Source organism: Microcebus murinus, chromosome 6 (assembly GCF_040939455.1).
Source record: "Microcebus murinus isolate Inina chromosome 6, M.murinus_Inina_mat1.0, whole genome shotgun sequence".
Classification (NCBI taxonomy): domain Eukaryota; kingdom Metazoa; phylum Chordata; class Mammalia; order Primates; family Cheirogaleidae; genus Microcebus; species Microcebus murinus.
The window spans coordinates 12,305,280-12,331,469 of record NC_134109.1 but is presented as its reverse complement, the minus strand read 5'-3'; the positions used below and the strand labels follow the sequence as shown (position 1 = coordinate 12,331,469).

The following is a 26,190-nucleotide window of genomic DNA, read 5'->3' as shown; positions in this document are numbered from 1 at the left end:
CAGCCTGGAGTCTGCAGATGCCGGTTTTCCTGGAGGGCTGAGCGCGGAGAGGCTGGGGGAGGGGAGGAGTATAGTGCCCGAGAGAACAGCATCAGATGTTTTATTCCTCCCCATCGAAAGGTTTTCAAGTGACCGAGGACTTCAGATAATGAAACTGGGTAGAAAATAAACTCAGATCTCCTGCCGACAGGTGGCCCAGTGTCCATGCCCCGACTATAGGCCCGGCCAGACCTCCTCTCCCCAGGAGGCTCTGGGTTATAATCCTACCCGTGCTGGGAGGATGCAGCTCAAAGCCAGCCTAAGGGGCAAGTTTTTGATGGCTGAGGGCTGGCCATTGTCTGGATTGTTCTTGGTCAGGACGGGGGAGGTGTGTGTCGGTGGGGATGGACCAGACAGGGAGGGGCAGTCCCAGGAGAAGGCAGGTGAGTCTCCAGGGCAAGCTGGGCGGGACAGAAGACATGGCCATTTTGTCAAAAGATTCAGTCCTCTCTTGAGAAAGTTTAAAGAAAGCACAGCTATAAATAATAGTGGTGGTTCTACCTGGAGGATGCTTATTAATGCCAAGCCCTGTATTTTACAGGTAGCAACTTGCAGTAATCCTCCAAAGTGGACTCTGCTATTATACCATTTTACAGATAACGAAACTGAGGCTAAGAGGAATGCTTTAGTTTGGGTTTCCCCAGAAGCAGACTGGGAAACAAGGATCTGAATGCTAGTGGCTTATTTGGGAGGTGATCCCAGGAAGTACCTTCAGGGGAACTGAGTCAGGGGAGGGGAAAGTAACCAATAAAAGGGACTTTATCATGCAAGTTCCTCCTAGGGCAACGGAGCTGGCTCCTGCTGGGGAGGCAGGTCTCACATGCACTTCCCACAGTTATCCAGGGAGCCAAGTTTCATTCACAACTCCTGGTAGCCTGTGGGGTCTGAGGATTCCTTTTCCAGCCCCTTCTCTCTGCCTTCAGTGTGAGACCTGGCTCTTGCCAGAGACAGCCCTGGTGGAGAGATGCAGAGCTGGCTGTGGGTCCCAGGGCGGGAATCCACTGAAAACACAGGCACGGCGGATGGGCGGGCACCTGCAGCACCAACCCCCGGAGTGAGCAACTTGCCCAGGGAGTTATAGGCCTGAGGTCCGAACCTACCTAGACCAAGCACACCCTGCCACAGTGAGTAGCAGGAGAGAAACAGACATCCCAGTAATGTTCTAAGGTCAAGTACTGGATGTGTTTGGATATAAGGCACATTTTTTTTTTTTTTAGACAGAGTCTCGCTTTGTTGCCCAGGCTAGAGTGAGTGCCATGGCGTCAGCCTAGCTCACAGCAACCTCAAACTCCTGGGCTCAAGCAATTCCTCTGCCTCAGCTGCTGGAGTGGCTGGAAATACAGGCATGCGCCACCATGCCCGGCTAATTTTTTCTATATATATTAGTTGGCCAATTCGTTTCTTTCTATTTATAGTAGAGACGGGGTCTCACTCTTGCTCAGGCTGGTTTCGAACTCCTGACCTCGAGCAATCTGCCCGCCTCAGCCTCCCAGAGTGCTAGGATTACAGGTGTGAGCCACCACCCCTGGCCTAAGGCATGTTTATAAAGATGGATAAGATATGATATGATCTCACCGCTGTCCCCTTAGCGGGTCTGGTAGGGGCTCCACGCACAAACACGAACCATAAAGGCATGAGGAGGGGGTATGTAAGTGCTCTGTGAAAGGCAGGGCAGCGAGTTACCTAGAGGAGGGAGAGAGCACATCCAGAGAGGGTGATCTGGGCAGACTTCCTGGAGGAGGCAGACACTGAGCGGGGCCATGCAGGATGGATGGGGGAGCTGAGAGGGTCTGCTGGGAGGGGGTGGGTGACGTAGGCTGAGACCCAGAGGTGGGCATGAGCCAGTTGGAGCACTCGGGGATGGAAGGCAGCGTGGCTGGAGGGACTGGAGCTGGCCTGAGCCCCTGGAGGGCAGGATAACGCCACATTCATCTACCTGTGACTCCATGTCTGACTCCAGCCTGGGCGCGGAATGGGCCTGGCTCTGATTGTTCCCTGGAACAAATGAATGAAGTTACAGCAGGGTGGATGGGTCTGGGCTCCCCTTCACCCCAGGCAGGAGGAGGTGCCCAGGCAGCAAGGCCCCCAGAACTCTTCTGCAGCCCAGGGGCTGAGTACCGAGGAGCTGAGACCGCAGGTGACTGCACTGCAGGAGGTCAGCCCTTCCTGCCCACTCGCTGCCGCCTTAGGAGGCGCAGGGCTGCGTCAGCCCTGAGGATGATGGGATGCAGGGGGTGTGCCTTCCGCTGCCTTCCCTGCCCTCTGCCCTGAGGCCCCCCTCCTCCCCATGCACATCTGTATTTTCAAGCAGAAGCAAAGCCCTGAGGTCATGCCCTGGTGCAAAGATTGACCAACTTTTACCTGGATTGCTATATGCATGACCTTCTTTGACCCTCATGGTGATTTCTATTGGGTAGGCGTCATTGGTGTTCTGTTTCCAGATCAGGAAACGGAGGCACAGAGAAGTTGACTCACTTGCCTGAGGTCACACAGCTAGTAGGAGCAGAGTCTTCCTGGTATGATCTTCAGGGATGCCGACAAGGCCCTTTGCCACACAACAGCGCTCCCACGGAACTCTCCGAAATTCCACCAGTGCAATAACGTCATCTTTTTTTAAGCTACAGACACCATGGGTGGTCCGCAGACTGTGGGTGCTCAAAGGGTCTACAGAGACCACCTGGGCCCACCCCTCCTGGCTGGATGAGAGACAGTCTGGGGCCAGTGGTCAGGAGGCTGGAGATCCAGCCCTTTGTCCCAAATATCTGTACGACCTCGACCACGTCCCACCTCCATCCCCCTACCCGCCTCCCCTCCCTGCAGCTGATAAGGTGTTGGGAACATATTGGCCCAGTTTTTGATCTGTGTGTATCCAGAAACAAGACAATCAAAAGCCTCCTTTATTTATTCTGCACTCAAACTGGTTTTTGCATTTTAAAACAGTTTTAGATTTACAGAAAAGTTGCAAAGATAGTACAGAGAGTTCCCACATACTCCACGCTCAGTTCCTCCTGCTGTTAACGGTTCACGTTCGTGTGGTGCGTTTGCCGCAATTAATGGTCCAATCTTGACACGTCAGTATGAACTAAGACCCTCACTTTATTCCCATTTCTTTAGCTTTTACCTCTTGTTCCGGGATCCCATCCAGGTTATACCATACCACATTTAGTCGTCATGTCTTCCTAGGCTCTGCTTGGCTGTGACATTTTCTCAAATGACCTTTGTTTTTGATGACCTTGACAGTTTTGAGGATTATTGGTCAGCTTTTTTTTTCTGTAGAATGTCCCTCCACTGGGGTCTGTCTGATGGCCAGACTGGGGTTATGGGTTTGGGGAGGAAGACCGCAGAGGTGAAGTGCCCTTCTCATCTCGTCATATGCAGTGTCCATACTGTCAACGTCACTTACCCCTGGTGATGTTGACCTGGGTCACCTGGTGGGTGGTGTTTGTAGGTTGCTCCACTGTGAAGTCACTCCTCCCCTCCCCTTCCATGCTATGCTTTTTGGAAGGACGTCACCATGCTCAGCCCACCCTTAAGGAGTGGGGAGTTGTGCTGTCCCTCCTCGATTAAATATCTAATAAAGTATCTGGAATTGTTCTGCACAAGAGACATTTGTCTCTTCTACCCCATCTGTTTACTATTCTTTCATTTTCTTATATCAGTATGGAATCATGGATACTTATTTTATACTTCTGAGTTACAGTCCAATACTACTTTAATTATTTTGTTGCTCAAATTGTTCCAACTTTGGCCATTGGGAGTTTTTCAGTTGGCTCCTGTATCGTTGACATAGCCCCATCACCCTGCGTGTGCGTGCGTGCGTTTGTCAGAGCTCTTCCTTACTTTCTGGCAATGTAAGATGCTCCAGCCTCATCTTGTGTATTTCATGCCGCAGTCCTAGAGCCCTGGTTCCTTTTGCTGGAGAATGATATTAGGAACCAAGATCTGGGTGTTGTGCGTGTTCCTGGCTACTGGGGTGTCATTGCTTCTAGGCCAGGGTAGTTTCCAACTTATAACCTTATAAGGTTATAAGTAACCTTATAAGAGGAAACCTCTTACAAGGTTACTTCTGGTAGTGGGGGCTTCGCTGAAGAGTCTCGGTACCCTGAGTTGTAATAGGGACCAGCCTCAAAGGTCATTCAAGGCGCCCTCCCTACATGTGAGCCCAAGGGATACCAACTGCATTCGGTGAGGCCCTTCTCTCGCCCCTTCCTGGTGCTGAGGCCGGGGGAAGGGCACAGTCGCCAGTTACTGCAGGGTTGCTTTGTGTCACGTACCCCCTCCTCTTTCCAGCAGCCCTGCAGACCAGGGGTGTGATCTCTGTTCTGTCAGCGGGAAGCTCAGTCTGAGAGGGCAGGAGCCTGCCAGAGGAATGTGGCTGCTGAGTGCTGGGACTTGACTCGCGTCCACACTGCCTGCCTCCGAAGGCTTTAATAAAATAGAGTGTCTTGGCGTCACCCCCAGAAAGGCTTCTTTCTTTGGTTTGGCGTGAGCCTCGGCCCTGAGCGTGTTCTAAAAGCTCCCTTGGTGATTCTGATATACAGCCAGGGTTGAGGAATGCTGCTGTGTGCCATGCTAGCACCACGCCAGAAGTAACGGGAAAGGTGGGCCTCAGTTTCCCCATATGTCCAATGAAGGTATTGGGGAATGTGTCCCTTTCTTCTGTTTCCAGTCCTCAGCGGTTCTGGGGATTTGTGACGTGGCTTTCTTACAGCCCTTTGCGCGAGCACATGCACACACACACACACACACACACACACACACACTCCCGAGCTCTGTCGGAGTCAGGACTGGGTGTGAAGACGTTTGCCACGGGCTTGCCCGCTCACTCCCACGTGTCCGGATGGGCTCCGGCCACTGGACTGCCGACCTCCACAGGCTCGGCCCCTGCAGCTGTGGCCTCTCGGAAGAACCAACCACTTCTGGTCTTGCCTTTATGGGCATGATTGGAAATTTCCCCCAGAAACTGGAAAATAGTCCTAAAATAACAAAAGTGGAAAAGCAGACAGCTCTGGGTTGTCCCGGCCAAACCCGGATAGTAAAAACAAACCATTTATAGTGTATGTAGCTTCGGGTTTTTACATATCTACTGGAGGGGGTGAGGGGAGCAGGTGGTTGCGTAATTCTCTCCCTAGGCGTATTCTGTCCCAGCTACTGGTGACATCAGCTGGAAACCCACGCTGGCTGAAGGTAGACAGGACAGGGTCTCATGGCTGGCTGTCCCCTCTCCTGGATTGCATGCAAGGCTCTGGGGGGATGGGAACACCCCAGAGGCACTGATGCTAGAAGGGTATCTTCTGGAAGGAAGTAGTCCTGGGTCCTTCAGCCTCTCCCCCACTACAGACTGGAAAAAGCCAGCTCAGAGAGGGGAGGCGACTTGCTCAAGGACACAGAGCAAACTGGTATTGGAGCTAGGAAGGGCTTAAGTGTCCTGACTCTCAGCCCTGTGCTCTGACCGCTGCCCCCCTGTTGTTTTAGGGGGGCGGGGTTGGGATGGGGAATCCTAGCTCTTCAAAGAAAAATGGCCCCTCAGAGGGGGTGCGCCACACAGCAGTGTGTACAGCTGGGGGAGGAGGAGTCTTCTGCTTTCTGAGAATTCCTGATCCGGTACATCGGGGGAGCTGGCGAGAGGGGAGAGCCAAAAAGAAGAAGGAACAGAAGGCACAGCCGACTCAGCCAGACAGCAGACAGGGCCGGTTCCCAGGGAGGAAGGGGTTGCGTAAGGACGCTGGGCGCGGCAGGTTCCTTGGTGGCCCGGTTAATCGGGGAGGCTTTCAGGAGCAGAGGCCAGTGGAGGGCCCCGCTGTGGGCATGGCTGTGGCCGCCCCATTTGTAGAAACCCCGGGCAGCCCTCAGGTGAGTGTCCTGGAGGCGAACAAAGGTGGCCCCGGCACCTGCCCTTGTCTCCCCACGTTCCCTCACCGCTCGCCTGGCTCCTCTTCCCGCTGCTGAGGCCGGAAGTCTGGAGCTGCCAGTCAGGATGACTGTCGGCATCCGGGGCGCCTCGTGCCCCGCCCTGCTGCCTTGCTGATTGTTGGAGCCATCCATGAACAGTCAGGATAGGAGTGCTAGGGGCCCTGTGCCACCTGTCGCAGGGCTGGGAAGCAGGTAGCGGGGGGACCTGGGGGAGGAAGGACCGTGTACTGAGGCTTGTTATGTAGCAGGCAGTCTGCTGAAGTCCCCTGTGCAGCCCTTCCGATGGCTGGCTCTCACACTGCTCATTGAGCTCCGTGCACTCCCCAGGAGCACCACATAGAAGGGAGAAAGGAGGGGGGTACCCAGCTGCTGAGGTCCCATGTCTCTATACTCCTTGAGGCTGGGTCAGCGGGGGATGCTTTCAGCTTCAAGTAACAACAAACCTGGCTGACGGTGGCTTCAGCCATAAGGACACTATTGTTTACCTAATGAGGAGTCTGGAGGTTAGGGTCAGGGCTGGTTTGGCAGCTTAGTGATGCATTCGGTTCCCAGATTCTTCCCACTTTTCTGTTCTTCCATCTTCAAAGTGTTGTCTTTGGTCCTCAGGGTTGATTCCTCATGGTTGCAAAATGGCAGCTATAGCTCCAGCCATCTCGCCCATTCAAAGGCAAATGGCTTTCTTCTCCCAGGCTCAGTCCTTTTTGTAGGGAACAAATATTGTTCCAGACGCTTTATTGGCATCCCTAACTGTGAGGAATGCTGGGGAAGGGGAGCAGTGTAGTCATGACCAGCCTTGATCAAACATGATACATCTCCTGAGTCGGGGACATTGCCACCCAGGTCAGAATCGAGGTCTGTTAGCAAGGAAGGGGAGAGGGGACTGGTTCTTGGGGGGCTAACTCCTAGTGACTGTCACAGGCAGGAACTGTCATGATCCCGCTTTGCAGAGGAAGAGGCAGCCCGGAGAGTTCACACAGCTCCAAGAGGCCAACTCAGGACTACACTTGGAGAGTCTGGCTCCATGGCCTGCAGGCTGAAGTCTTACGCGAAAGGGCCCCAAGGCCCAGCACTCTGGACCTTTCCCTTGAATGCCAGAATAGGGCACGCCCACAGGAGAAGCGGGTCGCACTGGGTGGGACTTGGGGTCTGCAGAGAGGGTAGCATGGAGGTCCCAAGCGTCAACACCAGCGTCTCGGGCCGACTCCAGTTCTGCCCCCTCCAGCTGTGAGCTTTGGCCAGGCCCCCCTCCCAGAGTATGTCCTGTGGGCCAAGCCCCTACAGGTATTAACTCAGCCATCACACCGGCTCGAGAAGGAGGTGTCCTGTTGTCATCAGGGAGTGCCTCAGTTTCTTCATCTGTAAAACGGGCATAATAACAAGACTCACATGAGGGGGTGGCTGTGAGGATGGAGCAAGTTAATAGGTGTGAAGTGTCGTAATAGTTCCTGTCACAGAGACAGTAAGTATCAGCTGTGTATATTTTCATGGGGGAAAAAAGTGTGAATTGACCAATATCTGCGACTATTTCCAACGGCCTCCCCTGGAGCGAACGTGCTGGGGTGTTAAGTTGAAACTCAACCCCATTCGCGCACAGGAGAGCTTTCCTGGGTGTGGACTCTGGACCGCCCACATCAGAGCCGGAGGTCCGGGCCCCTCCTACAGAACAGCGACGGGCGGGGGAGGGGACATGGGAGTTTTAACCCTCCTGCCCCACGGACTGTGTGTCTACAACATCCTTTGAGGACTTTGACGTAGTCGAACCACTCCGTGACTCAGAGGGCAGATGAGAAACTGAGGCACCAGGAGCCTCGATTTGGACACGGGCCAGGTGACACTCGGCTCCCGGGGGAGGCTCCACTGCTCCACCCTGCCTCCTCATTTCGGGAACCTTCCGGTGGCTCCCATCTCCCTGCTGTCCTCCTCACCTCCACCCAGATCTCTGACTCACGGAGCTCCGTCCCCTCCTGTGTTTCAGTTGTTCCTGGTGCGCAGAGACAGCAGCCGGAAGCACCTGGTGCTGTGTGTCCACCTTCCTTCCCCGCACGGGAGCTCATCGGAGGTGCTAGAGTACACCATCAGAGAGGAGAAGTCCAGTGAGTACCCATCGGCGGCAAAGGCTGCCCTGCTAACCACAGTCCCTTGCCGACGCCGGACGTGTTTAAAATTAGAAGCTCTAAGTTCTTAACTGTGTGGTAAAATAGGGAAAAAAAAAAAAAAGAAGAAGAAGAAGAATAAAATTAGAAGGGGGGAAAGAAACTTTCAGCTAGATGAAGTTGCTTGGTCGTGCTGGTTTTGAGTTGGGTTTATCGCTCAAAAATCAACGTTAGTTTCCGCCCTCCCTTGTCAGGGCTTGTTGGCCTTGCTTCCTCGAGGCCTCAGCGAAGTTTCCTCTATAGCTCAGCAAGGATGCTGGGGAAAGGAAAGAAAAGGAGAGGAGCTGCCTGGGCCCCTGGGTCCTAGGGTCAGCTCAGCACACACTCCAGCCACGGCCTGGGGCAAGTCACTTCACCTCTCTGAGCCTCAGTTTTCCCATCTGTTAAATGGACAGAATAGTCACTGTCTTGCTTGTATCACAGAGCTCTTTTGAGGCCTCCAATGGGAAAGCGCTTTGAAAGACAGAAGTGTTGTGTGTGCACAGGGCTGCCAGAAGCAGGCATGAGGTGAGCCTTGGTGGAAAAATGTTCTGAGGCCCCAGTCAAAGGTGGGTGTGTACCGACATGCAGTGTCACTGGGTTCAGGCCCCTTGTGGACTGCTGGCTCAGCCGTCTGTACCGGTTTCCCGTCCTCAGGGTCCATGTGCACACATGCCAGGTATTAAGATCCAAAAGGCCTGTTAGAAGAATCCATCGATGATTACACGCACTGGCTTGTGTCCTTGTAAATGGGCCCAAGGTGTTGTGGGAAGCTTTTTACCCTTGGTTAGCAGCAGAGTGACAAGGCTTAGAGAAGAAGGCTCGTTTAATATTCCCCAGAGCTTGCATCTCGAGAAACACTTGTGCCCCAGTGTCAGCCACTGACGGAGTTCCTGGCCTCGGCAGCTTAGTTGACCTCGGGTCAGGTTGGAGGGTGAGGGACATGCTGGCATGGGAGAGACAGACACCTCTTGCTCTGCAGCGTGGCAGGTGTCACTGCAAAGAGACCCGGTTGGGGGGCACAGAGGATGTAGGTCACCATGGGGAGGACTCTGGGAGGGTGTCAAAGAGGAGGGAGCATTCAGGCTGAGTCCCAAACATGAGTTCGATTAAAGGTTGATTTTCTAGGCCCAGAAGTGGACTGGAAAGTGAAAGCATAAGCCGGTTTCTTTTTCTGCTGCGAGGGGTTCTTCGCAGAGACACCAGGCCCGTGCAGAATGGTGCAGACACAACTCATTCATGTATTTAGCAGGCAACTGTGGAGCGTGCACTCCAGCCAGGCACTGTTCACTGCTGGGGACATAGCAGGAACAAAACGCTGTCCCTGCCTCTCTGAGCTCACTTCAGATGGAGGGAGGGAGTGCTGTGCAGAACACGTAAGCAGGGCTATTAGCTGCTGCAACAGCAACAGCAAGCGGAATGGCCTAAACCCAGAAGCGGCTGATTTCCTACTCGTCTGCAAGATTCTGGCCAGTGGGGAAGGAACATTCAGGGGCACCAGCTGGGGGAGGCTCTGCCACCTTCAGCATGCAGCCTCCAGTTTCCTAGGGTTGAGTCCAGGCCAATAAGTTGGAAGGGGGAAAGGGCACAGAGAAGGCTTATGGTTGCTGGGGAGGAAGGGTCTCACCCCAGGGCCTAGAAGTAGGTGTGTCACCTGTGCCCACATCCCATTGGCTGTTACTCGTTCGCATGATCATATATAGCTGCAAAGGAGACTGGGAAATGTAGTCCAGCCATGTGCTCAGAAAAGAGCAGAGGGTCTGGCTTTTGGTGAACTGCTAGGAGTCAGATCACGAGGTTGGGGGTATGGGGAGTGTGGCGTTGGGGAGAAGGTTGTTCATTTATAAAGCAAATTTGAATGACCCCTCCACCCTGTGGAGTCCAGTGGGGAAGAAAGTGTGGGGTTTTCAAAGAGGGAGGAGAGGGTTATGGTTTTCCCGGACCAAGCATCCGGCAGCCTCTGGATGGCTGCAGAGGGAGCGGGGTTGTTTGGGGTGTGTGCTGCTCTCCGGGAACCTGGGCTCCTTGTCATCCCGCCAGGGGAAGGCATTCTCCGCGGGTGTTTCTGGGGCCGCACAGACCCTGGGTGTGCTTGTGGCCTCCTGAGAGAGAATGACCATCCGCCCCTCTACTTATGGACGGGAGGGGGCAGCCTGGTGTAGACCTGCCTCTTCCTGAGAGTGGCCAGGCTTCTGGGGACTCAGCTGCCAGCCAGCAGTTACCTACAACCCTTTAGAGAGCCAAGAGCCAACGGTGCTCTTGAATGACAGCACCAACATTGGGAAAGTAGCCGAAAGTGGGGAGTCATGGCACGCCGAGTGTGTTCCACGTCAGCCCGTGCTCCGGGGGCCCAAGGTGGGGGCGATCGGCACGGCTTCTTGGACAACAGGGGCACCCGGGGGAGCACAGACTGTCTGGAAGTTCTGCTTCTCTCCTCCGTTCCTGCTCCTTTCCCACCTCCCCGCCCCCGCCGTCAGGACAGTCACTTCTGGGTCCCTTCGACCCGACTACACCCCCTGGGAACCAGGACATCGTATCTGGTTTCATGTCCATTTTCCCACTAGGAGCCTGTCAGAGAAAATCCAGAGCTGGACGGTAGTTAAAGCAGTAAAAACAGGTTTTACTCAGAACTATCGCGTTAGGGGAAAAGCCCTCTGAGTGGAACCGGGCTCAGTTCTGAATATAGCACAGGCGAGTGGGAATTGATAGCACAGGCCAGTGGACGGAAGATAACTAAGAGGAAATGTTGGGGGTCGGGGATCCCAGCTACACCTACCTAACAGGATTCTTGCTGCAGACGGGCCAGGGTGAGCAGACACCAGCCGGGGCATGGGGGAGGATGAGGAGCCCTATCCAATACTGAGGATGGGGGGTTCAGGCCGAACAAGGCTCTTTTGCTAAAACTGGATTTTACAAGGAAGTGCACAGATGGGCCTGGGAGTAGGTTCAGAGCCTGACTGAAGTTTGGTGCAGCAAAGAATTTTTGTCAAGCCCAAAGGACAAACCAGGGCACTCAAGGACAGAGACAGCTTACTTCCTTGTCTTCCTCTCAGGGCCATGTCATAGAAAATCATTTTCCATTTTTAAACTTTTAAAAATTCAATGCTTGGTCAGACACGGTGGCTCACGCCTATAATCCCAGCACTTTGGGAGGCCAAGGCGAGAGGATCACTTGAGGCCAGGAGTTCGAGACCAGCCTGGGTCTGTGAGATCTTGGGTAGTGAGATCTTGTCTCTGCAAAAAAAATTTAAAAAATAGCTGGGTGGGGTGGTGCACCCCTGTAGTCCCAGTTACTCAGGAACCTGAGGCAGGAGGATCACTCAAGCCCAGGAGTTCAAGGCTGCAGTGAGCTATGACGGTGCCACCGCACTCCAGCCTGGGTGACAGAGAATGACCCCGTCTCTAAAAAGAAAAAGCCGACGACTCATCCAGTCATTGTTCTTGTGCATTCACCTTCAACTCCCAGATAGGTGGCGTCTATTAGTCTGAACATGTTTTATTTTGCTCTTTCCTTGTATTACTCCGCTGCTCCCCAGCCTCATTCCCCTGATGCCCGCCCCCCGGGCGAACCGAGGCAACAACGAGACAGCTGCAGGGAATTTGTTTCTTTGCCGCGTTCAGTCTCTGCTCTTCCCTCTTTGCTGTCTCTTCTGTGCCATCCTCCTCGGCGTAGCGGGGGAGCAGGGACCGCCGGAGCCACGCAGCCCGTGTTTGATCCCAGCTCTGCCTCTCCTGCCCGTGGACCTTGGGCAAGTTGCTCTGCCTCTCCAGGCCTCAGTTTCCTTGCCTGTAAGATGGGGATAAGGACGGCACCCTCCCCGCGGGGCCTGGGAGGAGTCAGTGTGCCCTGCAGTGCTTGGGACTTCAGCCACCCTGGCTGTGGCGGCTGCAGTCGGGGTGGCGTGAGGAGGAAGTGGGCAAGGGAAAGGCCCGGGCTGGAGCTGGACCTTTTGTTGGGGTTCCCCACACAGAGATGAGGCCAGGGAAGGAGAGAAGGGGATGCCCCGAAAGTGGGTGGTCAGCCCCATCTGTGGCCGGCTCTGTTTGCCTTGAGCAAGAAACGCTCACTCTGACCACTTCCGTGCTTCCCTGCGCTTGGATCGCCCTCTAGTTTCTTGTTAAGAGTTTCTTTGCAAAACCGTGAACCAGTCAGCTCAGGCTAGTCTTGCTGTGGTAACAAACAACTCCAGCGGCTTGCACATAAAGCACACATGTACACCACGGACCGGTGACCAATCCTGGAGTGATGGAGATGGGTGATCTTTCAGACAAAGAATTCAAAATAGCTGTCCTGAAGAAGCTCACTGAACGTCAAGACAGTGCAGAGAAGGAATTCGGGAGCCTATCAGAGAGATTTAACAGAGATTGAAATAAATTTTAAAAATCAAGCAGAAATTCTGGAGCTTAAGAATTCAACTGACAAACTGAGAAATGCCTCAGAGTCTCTCAATGGCAGAGTTGACCAAGCAAAAGAATCAGTGAGCTTGAAGACAGGCTATTTGAAAATACACAGTTAAAAGCGAAAAAAAGAATGAAACACGCCTACAAGATCTAGAAAACGCCCTCAAAAGGGCAAATCTAAGAGTTATTGGTCTTAAAGAGGAGGTAGAGAAAGGGATTGGGATCAAACGTTTATTCAAAGAAATGAACAAGTGTTACCATTTACCGCCTACCCGCTCCTGTCTGCGGCACTGAGGTGACGGGAAGACTTGGAGATGTCTGGGGCATCACTTGGCCTCACAGGGGACCCTCAGAGGCCCGATGTGCGTGGGGAGAGAGGGGCAGAGAACCCCGGCAGAAGAGGCCCCAGGGCAGGGGACGTATGATGGAGGACCCAGACGCCGGATGGAAGGAGGCCGGGTCAGGTTCCAGGCTGCAGCCTGGCCCCTGATGGCTGAAATGAGCCACCTGGCCAGGAGGACACTAGCTAGTTTTTGGTTCATGGGCTTGAAGACGGTGACGATGACATATTCCTGTGATGACATTTTTCTGCTGGCTGCTAGAAAAAGAAAACTAGCCGGTCCTGTCTCCGGAAGAGGAGCCGTGAGACAGCGAGGGATGCCCATGCGGGAAGAAAGCTGCCCGGCGCTCGCGGTCTGAGCCACCTGCACACGTTTCCTGGGCAGCCCCATTGCACTCCCGCCTCTTCCCCTGGCTTTAGAAAGGCCTGCTTGTCGCCGGGCGCGGTGGCTCACGCCTGTAATCCTAGCACCCTGGAAGGCCGAGGCGGGTGGATTGCTCAAGGTCAGGAGTTCAAAACCAGCCTGAGCAAGAGTGAGACCCCGTCTCTACTATAAATGGAAAGAAATTAATTGGCCAACTAAAAATATATAGAAAAAATTAGCCGGGCATGGTGGCGCATGCCTGTAGTCCCAGCTACTCGGGAGGCTGAGGCAGGAGGATCCCTTGAGCCCAGGAGTTTGAGGTTGCTGTGAGCTAGGCTGACGCCACGGCACTCACTCTAGCCTGGGCCTCAAAGTGAGACTCTGTCTCAAAATAAAATAAAATAAATAAATAAATAAATAAGAGAGCTGACTATTAAACACAGACACTATTAAAAAGAGACTGGTATGGAGAAGGCAACTTCTTGATACTGATGTATTGACGGCATCTTGGTGACTCTCACACTCTTGTGAATGCAAACCTGTTTTTTTTTTTTTTTAAAGTTTTAATTATTTTTTTTATTTTGGCATATTATGGGGGTACAGATTTTAAGGTTTCAATAAATGCCCATTTCCCCCCTCCCCCCAAAAGTCTGAGTCTCCATCATGACCATCCCCCAGATGGTGCACATCTCACTCACTATGTATGTATATACCCGCCCCCCTCCCCCCTCCCACCTGCCCAATACCCTATTACTGTAGCACCTATGTGTCCACTTAGGTGCTACTCAGTTAATACCAGGCAAACCTGTTTTTGAGAGCTTGAGTTTTGCAAAGGCTGCGAAACTTTGTATTCTGTCTCTGTCACGTTGTGACATCGGACATGTTACTTAACCTCTCTGTGCTTCATTTCCCTCATCTGCAAAATGAGGACATCTGCAACACAGCTGTTGGGAGGACCGATGAGTGATTCAATCACTGAGTACACAAAGGGCATCGGGACAGTTGCCTGGCACGTGAGAAGCACTCAACAGCTTCTTCTGCTGGACGAAATGGAGACTTACAGGGAAAAGCTCTACCCGTGCCCGCAGGTAGTGAGCACTCGCGAGCTGCTAGCAGTGAGAGTTAGCTGTGGGGATTGAGCAGTGTGCAGCCCATACCTCAAAACCCATCATTTCCTGCAATGCCCTGCTCTTGGAGAACTCCTCTAAGAAGCTGATTCATTCTTCTTATCTCACGTTGGGTATTACCCGTAGAGTTTTTGCATAAAATAACCACAGTTTGTTTCTTTCTATTTTTAGCATTCCCCTTTTGAGCCTCAAAAACTGGAGTTGGACCAGGGGAAAAATACATCATGAGATAATTTAACTCCCAGAACTTTATTGTAAGACCTTGGTGAATTTCTGTTTTTTAAAATAGATTTTGAATCACATTGTTGCATATAGTTTCTTTTTTTTTTTTTGAGACAGAGTCTCCCTTTGTTGCCCAGGCTAGAGTGAGTGCCATGGCATCAGCCTAGCTCACAGCAACCTCAATCTCCTGGGCTCAAGCAATCCTCCTGCCTCAGCCTCCCGAGTAGCTGGGAATACAGGCATGCGCCACCATGCCCAGCTAATTTTTTCTATATATATTAGTTGGCCAATTAATTTCTATTTGTAGTAGAGACGGGGTCTCGCTCTTGCTCAGGCTGGTTTGGAACTCCTGACCTCGAGCAATCCGCCCTCCTCGCCCTCCCAGAGAGCTAGGATTACAGATGTGAGCCAGCGCACCCGGCCTATAGTTTTTTAGCCTTCCTTTTTGTCACGTAAATGTTTTATGATGAGCTTTCTCTGTGTTGTCAAACATTTCAAAGACTTAAATATGAGCTGATGACTTCTGAAGGGAGACACTACGACAGCCTCTGGAAGACACGGCCCTTGACATTGGACCGTGGGAGACACAGACACACGCGCATTTAACCGAAACACGAGCCAGACGGACCTCAACGTTAGAATGTGAGCATGGACTGTGGGGGCAGCAAGTGAGGGAAACCAACCCCGGCCCCTTTGGGCCTTGTAGGATGGACGGGAGGGACATTGCGGTGAGAAGGAGAAATTGGGAAGCAGGCGTGTGAAGCTGAGACCACAGCTCCGGGGGCAGGAAAGAGGCTCAGGGGAGGGTGGAGCTCTGTTGGGGGTGAGGTGGTTAGAAGGGGGGTCAAAGACGAGGCAGGGATGGTGGGGTTCGGCCAGGTCACGAAGGGCCTTGGCAGCCTCTCCGGAAAGTCTCCACTCGGTGAACGTATTAATAGTAGCCAGTGAAGGACGAACAGCACCATGGAGCAGTGTTGTCTGCCAGGGGAGGGTGCATCTCAACAGGAAGAGAAGCCATCGTACTGGTGTTATCGTGGGGCCGTGCCAGGCATCAGCCAGCAGGGAGTCAGTCTGTCCTGGCCATCCTGAAACAGCAGAGGAGGGCGCACGCGTTCTGTGCAAGGCTCATCCTGACCCACAGCCTCGTCCCCAGCCCCGCCGACTTCCCTGCAAGGCTGCTTAGGTGGACGTTTCATGGCGTGTTTGTTGCCTGTCTGGAGCAACTTCCCCTGGTTATCGCAGCGTGGAGGCCCCCTGGAAGAGTAATAATCCTCCAGCGCCCTCTGGAAGCACCCTGCTTCCCTTCTGCCCCCTCCGTCGTGTGTATCGTGCTCGTTCCCGCCTCTGCTTGTGCCGTGTCTTCTGCCTGGGCTGCCCTCCCGCTCCTCTCAGTCTACCGGGGCTCCCTCACCCTTTGTTGTCTGTTTCGTATGGCCGTGTCTTCTTTCCCAGCTGGGCCGGAAGCTTCTGGGTGTAGGGTCTGTGTCTGACACACATCTGTGGTCCCCAAGTCAGCAGAGAGCAAGCGTTTAGCAAACATGGGGTCAGCTTGATCAACTGGCCAGTAGCACCCCAGGCTTTGGAACCCAGTGGATCCGAATTCAAATCCCACCCCTTTGTTCCCATCAGCTGGGAGATCTCGGCAGTGCTGCTCAGTCCTCGGCCTCCCTGAGCCCTGGGTTTCTCAACTGTGCGATGGGCTCAGAGTCACAGTGGTGGTGAACTGGAACCATGTCAGACAGTGCCTGGCACCCTGTGTCTGCTCATAAAAACTTAATTGTCTCTCCTCTGTCCCTAACTGTCCCCCTTCCCATGTGGCATTGGTCTTAGGGTTAGAAAACCTGAGTTCAGTCCAGTCTGGCATGTTAGAAGCTAGAAGTCACCACTCAGTCCTAACAGCATGCAAAAAAAAAGCTGAACAAAGTAAAAAATCAACAACTATTCTTTGATCCATTCAAGGAGGGACCACAGGACAAACCACTGCCTCCAAACTGGAGGGTCCAACAGTCCAATGCAGACAACCGAGGCTTGCGGGAGTGGAAACCCATAAGCACAAACTTCCATGGGAACCGGTGCCGAGGTGGGGAAGCTTGAAGCATAACTGGTAAATTGCGGGAGGCTCAGTGTGGGCAGCGTCAGAGTTAAAAACTCCAGGGGTTCCCTGTCATCAGGGGGCCCACGCTTTTGTGAGTTTTTACCAGGTTCTCAAAGTGAGTATCGGGGAAGGACCCCCCTGTGCTTCTGGCAGTGGAAGGGGAAAGGACTGTTTTGAAATCTGCCGGAGCACTCTGTTCTTCTTAGCAAGGTCTGCCCTCAGGAGAAGCTTCGCAACCAGCACCTCACCTTCCGGGGTTTTATCAAAGCCTAACCTACCTGGGGGAAAGGGAAACACCCAGCGTCAGCCCATTCTGGCCATCCTGCCCCACTGAAAGGGGGAAAAGCTCAGTCGCTTGTGAAGTTCACAGTCTGAGGCACAGGCTCGCTGAAAGACTGAGACCTGCTCTTCCCCTCCCTACACCTGCCCGCTGCACCACTAAAGGCCTGTTTACAGCCGTTCCTTTTACCCAGGACATCGTGCTTGGCCACCAAGACAGAAATTAGAAGACTTAATAAAAGGCAAAAAATCCCGTTTGAAGAAAGAGAGCATTGGAACAGACTCACACATGGCAGAGATTTCAGAATTATCAGACCAAGAATTTAAAACAATTGTGATTAAGATGCCAATGGATTTATCTAATGGATAAAGTAGACAATACGTAAGAACAGATGGGGCCGGGCGCGGTGGCTCATGCCTGTAATCCTAGCACTCTGGGAGGCCGAGGCGGGCAGATTGCTCAAGGTCAGGAGTTCAAAACCAGCCAGAGCAAGAGTGAGACCCCATCTCTACTATAAGTAGAAAGAAATTAATTGGCAAACTAATATATATAGAAAAAATTAGCCGGGAATAGTGACGCATGCCTGTAGTCCCAGCTACTTGGGAGGCTGAGGCAGCAGGATCGCTTGAGCCCAGGAGATTGAGGTTGCTATAAGCTAGGCTGACGGCACGGCACTCACTCTAGCCTGGGCAGCAAAGCAAGACTCTGTCTCAAAAAAAAAAAAAAAAAAAAAGAACAGATGGGCAATGGAAGCAGAAAGATGGAAGTTCTCAGAAAGGACCAAAAAGAAACGCTAGAGATCAAAAACACAGTAACAGAAATGCAGAATGCCTTAGATGGGCTTATTCGTAGATTGGATATGGCTAAGGAAAGAATCTCTGAGCTTGAGAAAATAGAAACTGCCCAAACTAAAAAATGAAAGAGAAAAAAGACTGAAAAAAAACAATATTCAAGAACTGTGGGACAACAACAAAAGGTGTAACACACCTATAACAGGAATTCCAGAAGGAGAAGAGGGAAAGGAACAGAAGAAGTATTTGAAACGATAATGACTGAGAATTTCCTCAAATTTATGTCAGACACCAAACCACAGGTCCAGAAAGGTCAGAAAGCACTGAGCAAGATAAATGCCAAGAAAACCTAACTTGTGCATACAAGTTTCAAACGACAGAAAATCAAAGATAAATAAAAAGTCCTGAAAGAAGCCAGAGGAACAAAAACACCCTACCTATGAAGAACAAAGGCAAGAATTACATCTGACTTCTCAGAAACCATGAAAGCAAGATGAGAATGGAGTGAAATATTTAGAATGTTGAGAAAAAAAAAAAAAAAAAACTACTAACCAAGATTTGCCCTGTGGAATTGCCCTTCAAAAGTGAAAGAGAATTAAAAACTTTCTCAGACAAACAAAAAGTGAAGGAATTTGTTGCCAGTAGACCTGCCTTGCAAATGTTAAAATTTCTCTTGAGAGTAACAAAATGATAAAGGATAGAAACTCAGGTATATAAAGAACATTGGAGGAATAAGTGAGGTAAAATAAAAACTTTTATTTTTCTTATGCTTGGTTGTTCTAACAGATAACAATTTGTTGAGCATAATAATAGCAACAATGTATTTCATTTATGCTTATGTGTACATATGCTTATGTCTAAGCAAAATGAATGGCAGAAATAATACAAGGGATGGGAGGGAGGAATTGAGATTATTTTGTTGTTAGAAGGTCCAGTCCTCTCTTGGTATCTGTGAGGGATTAGTTCCAGGACTCCCTGCGAATACCAAAGTCAGCGGGTACTCAAGTCCCTGGTATTAAGTGGTATAGTATTTGCATATAACCTACACACATCCTCCTGTATATTTTAAGTTACCTCTAGATTACTTTTTTTTTTTTTTTTTTTTTTTTTTTTGAGACAGAGTCTCACTCTGTTGCCCAGGCTAGAGTGAGTGCCGTGGCGTCAGCCTGGCTCACAGCAACCTCAGTCTCCAGGGCTCAGCGATCCTACTGCCTCAGCCTCCCGAGTAGCTGGGACTACAGGCATGCGCCACCATGCCCGGCTAATTTTTTGTATAATAATTTTTAGTTGGTCAATTAATTTATTTCTATTTTTGGTAGAGACGGGGTCTCGCTCAGGCTGGTTTCGAACTCCTGACCTTGAGCAATCCTCCCGCCTTGGCCTCCCAAAGTGCTAGGATTACAGGCGTGAGCCACCACGCCCGGCTAGATTACTTATAATACCTAATACAATGTGAATTCTATGTAAATAGTTGTTATTCTATATTTTTAAAATCTGTATTATTCTTTATTGTTGTATTGGTTTTTTTTTAATTGTTTTTCTTTCCTGAATATTTTCAATCCATGGTTGGTTGAACCCACAGATACGGAACGCAAAGATACAGAAAGTTGACTGTATTCACGTGACCTGTGAAGTAGTCTAGTGTTATTTGAAAATGAACTTGGACTAGTTGGAAATGTGTATTGCAAACTCTAGGGTAACCACCAAAAAAAAAAAACTTAAAAAAAAGTATAACTAACTAATAAAGGAGATAAAATAGAATGGTATAAAATGTTCAGTTAAAATGACAGAAGGTGGCCAGGTACAGTGGCTCATGCTTATAATCGTAGCACTCTGGGAGGCCGAGGCAGGAAGATCTCTTGAGCTCAGGAGTTTAAGACCAGCCTGAGCAAGAGCAAGACCCCATCTCTACAAAAAATAGAAAAAAATTAGCCAGGTATGGTGGCACGTGCTTGTAGTCCCAGCTTTTTGGGAGGCTGAGGCAGGAGGATCGCTGGAGCCCAGGAGTTTGAGGTTGCCATGAGCTAGGTTGATGCCACTGTACTCTAGCCTGGACAATAGAGCAAGACTCTGTCTCAGAACAAGCAAACAAACAAAAAACAATAGAAGGCAGTAAAAGAGTGGAAGACAAAAATATGGTAGATGTCAACCCAACTCTTTCAATAATCACTTTGAATGTCAATGGTCCAAACGCACCAATTGCAGCACAGTGTGGTCAGGGCTCTTGCGATCGAAATGAGTTAAGTGAGAAGGTAAAAAGAGGGGTGCAGGGAGGGCATTTCAGGCAAGGGGCCCTGCATGGGCAAGGCATGAAGGTGGACCAGCTTCTGCTTTTAAGAGGATCACTTGGGTAGCTGCTTGGATTGGGGCAAGAGTGGAAGAAACAAGGCAAAGGGCTTTTGTGAGTGCTTTGTAATCTCACAGCATCCCTGTGTGGAGGCTCAGCCTGTACCAGGCAGATCACCCCAGACAGAGGACTTCTAAGGAGATATTTCTAGGGGAACTCAACTCTGGGGGGCTTTCCCCAAAAGGGAATATTGATTGTTACCTCTGAGCACTTCTAGATCACCTCCCAGGTTTGCTTTAGTCTGGGAGTTCCCAGGTGGCCTCACCCCTAGGAAGCATGAGCAGTGTTGAGGCCAGTGTGAGCTTGCGCAAAGCCGTGGTGGGTGTCCGTGAACTGGGCTCTAATTACGCCCCCCAGTGACTTGCTATCTGGCCTTATGCAAGTCGCTCAATGTCTCTGAGCCTCCTGGGCAAAGGGACCCCTGACCCCACCTGGCGAGAGATGGATACATAGTGCCTTGGAAGGATAAGGTCCCACACAGATAGAAGGCATCGTTCTTCATTTGCCTGATGTCCCAAGCACCTGGATTATAAAGTCTCACCATAGCCTACAAAAATATATGTTGGCCAGTGTCCAGGCAGCCCAGCTGGCCTCTCGGGAAGCCATGTTATTACACCTGTCTTACCAACTTCTCCTTTCTGCCCGAACTATTTAAGGAAGCAGTCAGAGGTGAGACCTCTGGAAAGTTCCATAGAAATGGACCGGTCTCTTCTGCGGCTTTTGTGTCCTTTTCTCCTTATCTGTCGAGGATCAACGAATAGTTGGCACTGCTTTGGGCAGCAGCTCTGATCCTATTACTTACGTTTAATTGTGCTCGTTGTTGTCTGGGTCCTAGTTTTCACACTGGAAACTTTTAGGGAACTCGCCCCAGAGGAATTTCCCCTGCTAGAACGTTCCTTTAATGGAGTTCCCAGTCCAAGGCTGCCCTACTACAATAGTCGGGTCCCCCAGGTGAGACCCGGTTCCCTAGTAACTAGGCCATGGAGCCTTACTCTTCACCAGCTTTCCTCCCCAGTTACTGGGGACTTGCTGTGTCCCAGGTGCTCTGTGGGCACAACTGCACGTTGGTCCTTCAGTCTTCATCTCGACCCTGTGAGGCAGGTGCTGGGATCTCCATTGTGCAGCTGAGGACATTGTGCCTGAGGACGTAACTGGGATTGAACCCAAGTCTGTAGACACCACGTGCAAAGCTCTTTCACCTGAGCCAGGTTATTTCCTGTCTTATCTCCCATGTTCCTTATCCACATGACCCTCCAGGGCAGGGGCAGGGGAAGGGCTCCAGAGAGGGAAGTAGAGCAGATAATAATTGAGCCATTTATACTCATTGCATGGCTGTGTCTTATCCTTTCCTCTTTTAGCAGGAGATTTATTTGACAAAGAACATTGGAATTACCCTCAGAGTCTGAAGCCTGAGCTAAGAGTATACTAAAGTGCTTTATGTTCTTTGCAAAGGCCCAGAGTTGGGCAGAAAGGGAGCAGGCCTGGACCAGGTGGCTCCCACAAGGACACCCATGGTGAGGAGGGGGCAGCCGAGTTCCAGGCCTGGTTCTGCCTCTTACTGGCTGCGTGAAGGTGGGTTTGTCTCTGAGCTACAGTTTTCATGGTTTGTTGAAGCCAACGCACATCACCTAGTGAGAGCTAATTGTGTGTCTCTCTTCCTAACTTGGCCCCAACTCGGTAATAAGTACATGACGGAAAGTAGCAAATGCTGTAAATCGGGGATTCCTCCCACCCAAGAGCTGGCTGTTCTCAGCAAATATATGATGGAGGGACATCGACTGAACTCCTGGGTCCAGGTCTCGGGTGGGGAGGGCAGAGTTTGAGCATAGAGATTAGAGAGTCTATAATTAGACTGGTTCTCCCTCCAGCGCTGGGTTCCCAAAACTTGGCACTGTTGACATTTGGAGCTGGGTCACTCTTGGTTGTGGGAACTGCTCTGGGCATCCTAGAATGTTAGCATCATCCCAGGTCTCTGCCCACTAGATGCCTGCAGAAGGGAGACAGGAAGTGAGGTGCTCAACTGCACAGCGTCCAGTATTGTGTTCTTATCCTTGGGGCTGAGTAGAATAGACCTGTTTCCACCTCTGCTTAGAGATGAATCTATTCTTTTTTGTTTTGTTTTGTTTTGAGGCAGAGTCTTGCTCTATTGCCTGGCTAGAGTGCCCTGGCGTCAGCCTAGCTCACAGCAACCTCAAACTCCTGGGCTCAAGCAATCCTTCTGCCTCAGCCTCCCAATTAGCTGGGACTACAGGCATGCGCCACCATGCCCAGCTAATTTTTTCTATATATTTTTAGTTGTCCTGCTAATTTCTTTCTATTTTCAGTAAAGATGGGGTCTCATTCTTGCTCAGGCTGGTTTCAAACTCCTGACCTTGAACAATCCTCTTGCCTCGGCCTCCCAGAGTGCTAGGATTACAGGCGTGAGCCACCTCCCCCGGCCGAGATGAGTCTACTCTGTTCTTAGTGGGCTGCAAAATTGCTGTCTTGTAGCTAAAGGAAGATTTGCATTAGATGACCAGCTAGAGAAACCTAAGACTCTGTGAATCTAAGTGCCTGAGAACTTTGAGCCCTGATCCCCGCCAGTCACAAGGAACGTCCTCGTGCCAACCGAGAGGCTTCTCTTTACAGCCACAGTGGTGTCCCTACTCCTGGCCGGGGGCATTTATAGTGATCCATAGAGCACCCAGCTGCATGCCTGCGGGGGGTTTGGGTGTGGGAAGGGCTGTGCTCCAAATGACACCCCTTCTTCCCTGCCCGTGCTCAGAAGCAGTGAGGAGATAGATAGAGGTGAGGAAGACGGAGCTCAGCGTCAGCTTTCCTCCTGATGTGCTGCACCTGCGCCGTGATGCCTAAGTGCTCACCGGGAAGAAAGCCGCATCCTCAGGCTGGCTGGCTGGCTGGTTACGAGCAGGGTGAAATGCCAGTTGCCCTGTGACTGGCCCTTTGTTCTTGATTTCACGACTCATTCTGTGGCTCTGGGTGTCCCCGCACTGCCGGTGAAGAGGGCGGGAGCGTGAGGCCTCTGAGGCCGAGGCACTGCTGTCTTCTGAGGAATTCAGCTCCGAGCACTGATGTGGGGCACCCACTAGGTGCCAGCACCCACAGCACTTCTGGGCTCCTCCCAGTTTTCTCAAGGAGCGCAGACCGGTCCCCTCTCCAGCGCAGGGTCTCTGAAACTTGGCACCGTTGACATCTGGAGCCGGTCACCCTTTGCTGTGGGGACTGCCCTGGGCATCGCAGAATGTTAGCAGCATCCCTGGTCTCTGCCCACTGGATGCCAGTAGCGCCACCCCCTGAGTCGTGACAACCAAAAATATCTCCACACGCTGCCCAATGTCCCCTGGGGGACCAGTTTGCTCCTGGTTGAGAGCCACAGCTCCAGGGCTGTGGCATCCAGCCAGGAGCCGGGTGTGGCTGGCGAGCTCATGGAGTGAGGCCCATCCGTACTGAGATGAGCTGCCAGTGTAAAATACACGCTAGATTTTGGGCACTTAGTATGAAAAAAACATAAAATGTCCCATTAGTGATTTCTAATATATTTATGGTATGTTGAAATGACAGTATTTTAGATCTATTGGGTTAAATAAAATATGTTATTAAGATTAATTTTACTGTTTCGGTTTACTATTTCTAAGGTGGCTATGAGAACATTTAAAATTGCACATTACATCTCTCTTGAGCAGTGGGGTCGAAGGCACCTCCAGCCCGGCAGGGTGGGAGGGGACACAGGCTGCAGAGTCACACCCCCCAGGCCATGCCGGGCCGGCCGCATCACTTCCTAGCTGTGACCTTCAGCCAGCCCGCTGCTCAGCCTCTCTGGGCTCACAATGGTGACGACTTGCTTCAAGAGCAGAGAGCAGGCGGCCCTGCTTTCTCAGACCGGCTGCTCGTTCCAGGATGGTGCTTCTGCTCAGCATCTCCCTGCCCTCCCCCACCTTGCCTTCTTCCAGAAATCCTCCCTGGCTGGTTTCTCTTTATTTAGTCTTCCTGACACTTTGCAGTTTGCAAATCTGTCCAATGTCTCCCCTTCTGTTTTGGCATCAAAACTTAGCTCCCAGATGAAGTCCCGGCTGCGTATGACAGTTTGTACACTGTGCTGTATTCCTTTTCTCAGACTTTTAGAGCCTCATCTGTGCACCTGCTCGATATGGAAGAGCAGCTTCCAAGAAAAGGAATCTTTTCTTACAGCGTGAGCAGTGTAGCAGGGAGTCGCCGCCCTCAGGGTTTCAGGGATGATGCTTCCAGCAACGGTGAGTCCCGGGAAGCACGCGGTGTGGTCCAGGACGGCAGAAAGAATGAGGTCTGGGCCCTGCTCTTCAGAAGCTTTATCCTGGGCCTGGGTCAGGCCTGTGACCAAATCATGATGTGGTTTGATCGGCTCTAAAGTGGACCGTGGCCCAGTGCCAGGGCCAAAGCAAGGGGCCAGCAGTTCTGCCCAGGAAGGATGGAGCTCGTGGCCTGCAGGAAAGGCGTCTGCTGGCAGTGAGGCAGGGACACGGCAATTGCATTCCAGCAGGAGGCACCAGGCGCCCTCCCTAGGCCCCCATGCCACCTCCAGGTCTGCCACCTCCGTGTTATCTTTTGTGGAGCGGCTGCCATCCTCACGCAGAGCCTCTTGCTTAGGTATAGCTCCAGCCTTTGCACAATGACCCAGGGAGCCCAGGGGGGCCTCGCTTTTTCTTCTCCTCACCTGGCAGGGAAAGCACGTCTCAGAGAGTCCAAGGCAGTCAGTCCTGTCCAGGTTTGGGCTTGGCCTGGAGCAGGAACAAGAGTTTGCCCGCGCTGTATTCCAGTCCTTACATGGTAGCAAATCTGCTCGGAGAACAGACGCGCTGGCTGGCGGGGATTGTTTGTTCTTTCCCGTCTCCTGCAGCCTCTGCCTCCTGCTGGTACCAGTGCTGCTGGAAGCTCCAGTCTGGCAGTGCCCTTCCTTCAGGTAGGACAGGGCTGGTCTCCCATTTTGCAGGCAAGGTGGCTGCACTACCATGTCATCTCAAAGCAAGTGAGTGCCAGAACTAGGTCCCCAGGACTTCAGAGAAATTGCTACCCTCCCCACTCCCACCCCTGGGAACAGGGGAAGCAGTTTTCATGTGTTTCAGAAAAATGGGCCTTTTGATGGTAGGCCCAGTGACGGTAGCAAACAGTCCTTTCTCTGCCTTAGCCACAACCTGGCCAAGGGGTAGTTCCCATGGCAACTGCGGTGTTGCTGGGCAGCAATGGGTCCCAGCCAGAAGGCAACTGTGACCTTCAAAATGGGCAAGGAGCAGGCTCGGCCCACAGGCTGGCTGAGCAGGACAGGAGGGACACGTGGAAGAGTGGGCATGGTCCCTTCCCTGCCCCGTGGGACCCTACAGGCATCTCTCCCTCCTGCTCCCCAGCTGTGGACCACTCCCCAGCCCCTCGTCACTTTTTATCCCCAGGGTCTGCATTCCTGGCCTTTCAGGCACCCAGCTCAGGGACCTAGTGCCCCTTTTAGGAAAGGGGATAAGAATCCTTTAGGGTTGGATCTTCCAATCCATCCTGGGTGATGGGAGGGTTCAGAGAAGGTTGGCTCAGCGGTGTGACACAAGGACCTAGGGGTAAGGCCACTCCCTGGGTCCACGCAAAGTTCCCCCACAGCCAGGTTCAATGGCATTTTTCTCTCCAAGCATCGAGCCCTCTGAGAGGTCAGAGACTCCCCTGTCCTGTGGGAGGGGTGTCCAACCCTTCCTTGCTTCCCTCTGCTGACACTTTCCTCCTGGGGCAGTTCTAATCCATCCAGTGCTCATTCCATACACATGCATATTGAGGCATTGCTACATGCAAGGCTTTTCCTTAGATAAAATTAATTACCATCTCTCCCACCCCACCCAACAACATTTGCAGTCATCATAAAAGAATGATCTGATTGTTTTGAATATCTACCCACCACCCCAGGAAGGAATTCCAGGTGGGTCCCAGGGCCCACACCACTGGTAGGTTCTATCACCCATCTGAGCCTTCTCTCAACTTCCTTGTCTATTTACCTGTTACAGACTGTGAGCACGGTAGATGCTAGTCGGTGGGTGAATATGTAATGAAAATGTCCTAGCCAAGAGTAACTCTGACCGAGCCCTTCAAATGGGGGTCATACTGGAAAATTTATTAACAGCTCCTATTG

The 26,190-nt window shown here is 51.8% G+C and overlaps 1 protein-coding gene across 1 annotated transcript in view; it reads left to right on the top strand.

Moving 5' to 3' along the window:
• The window catches only part of RIN3 (Ras and Rab interactor 3), a 118,133-nt gene that overhangs the window by 38,201 nt on the left and 53,742 nt on the right, over window positions 1-26,190 (top strand). The window contains exon 3 of the mRNA XM_012738572.3: window positions 7,928-8,045. Coding sequence (XP_012594026.2) covers window positions 7,928-8,045 — 118 coding nt within the window. The remainder of the gene's footprint in view (window positions 1-7,927; window positions 8,046-26,190) is intronic.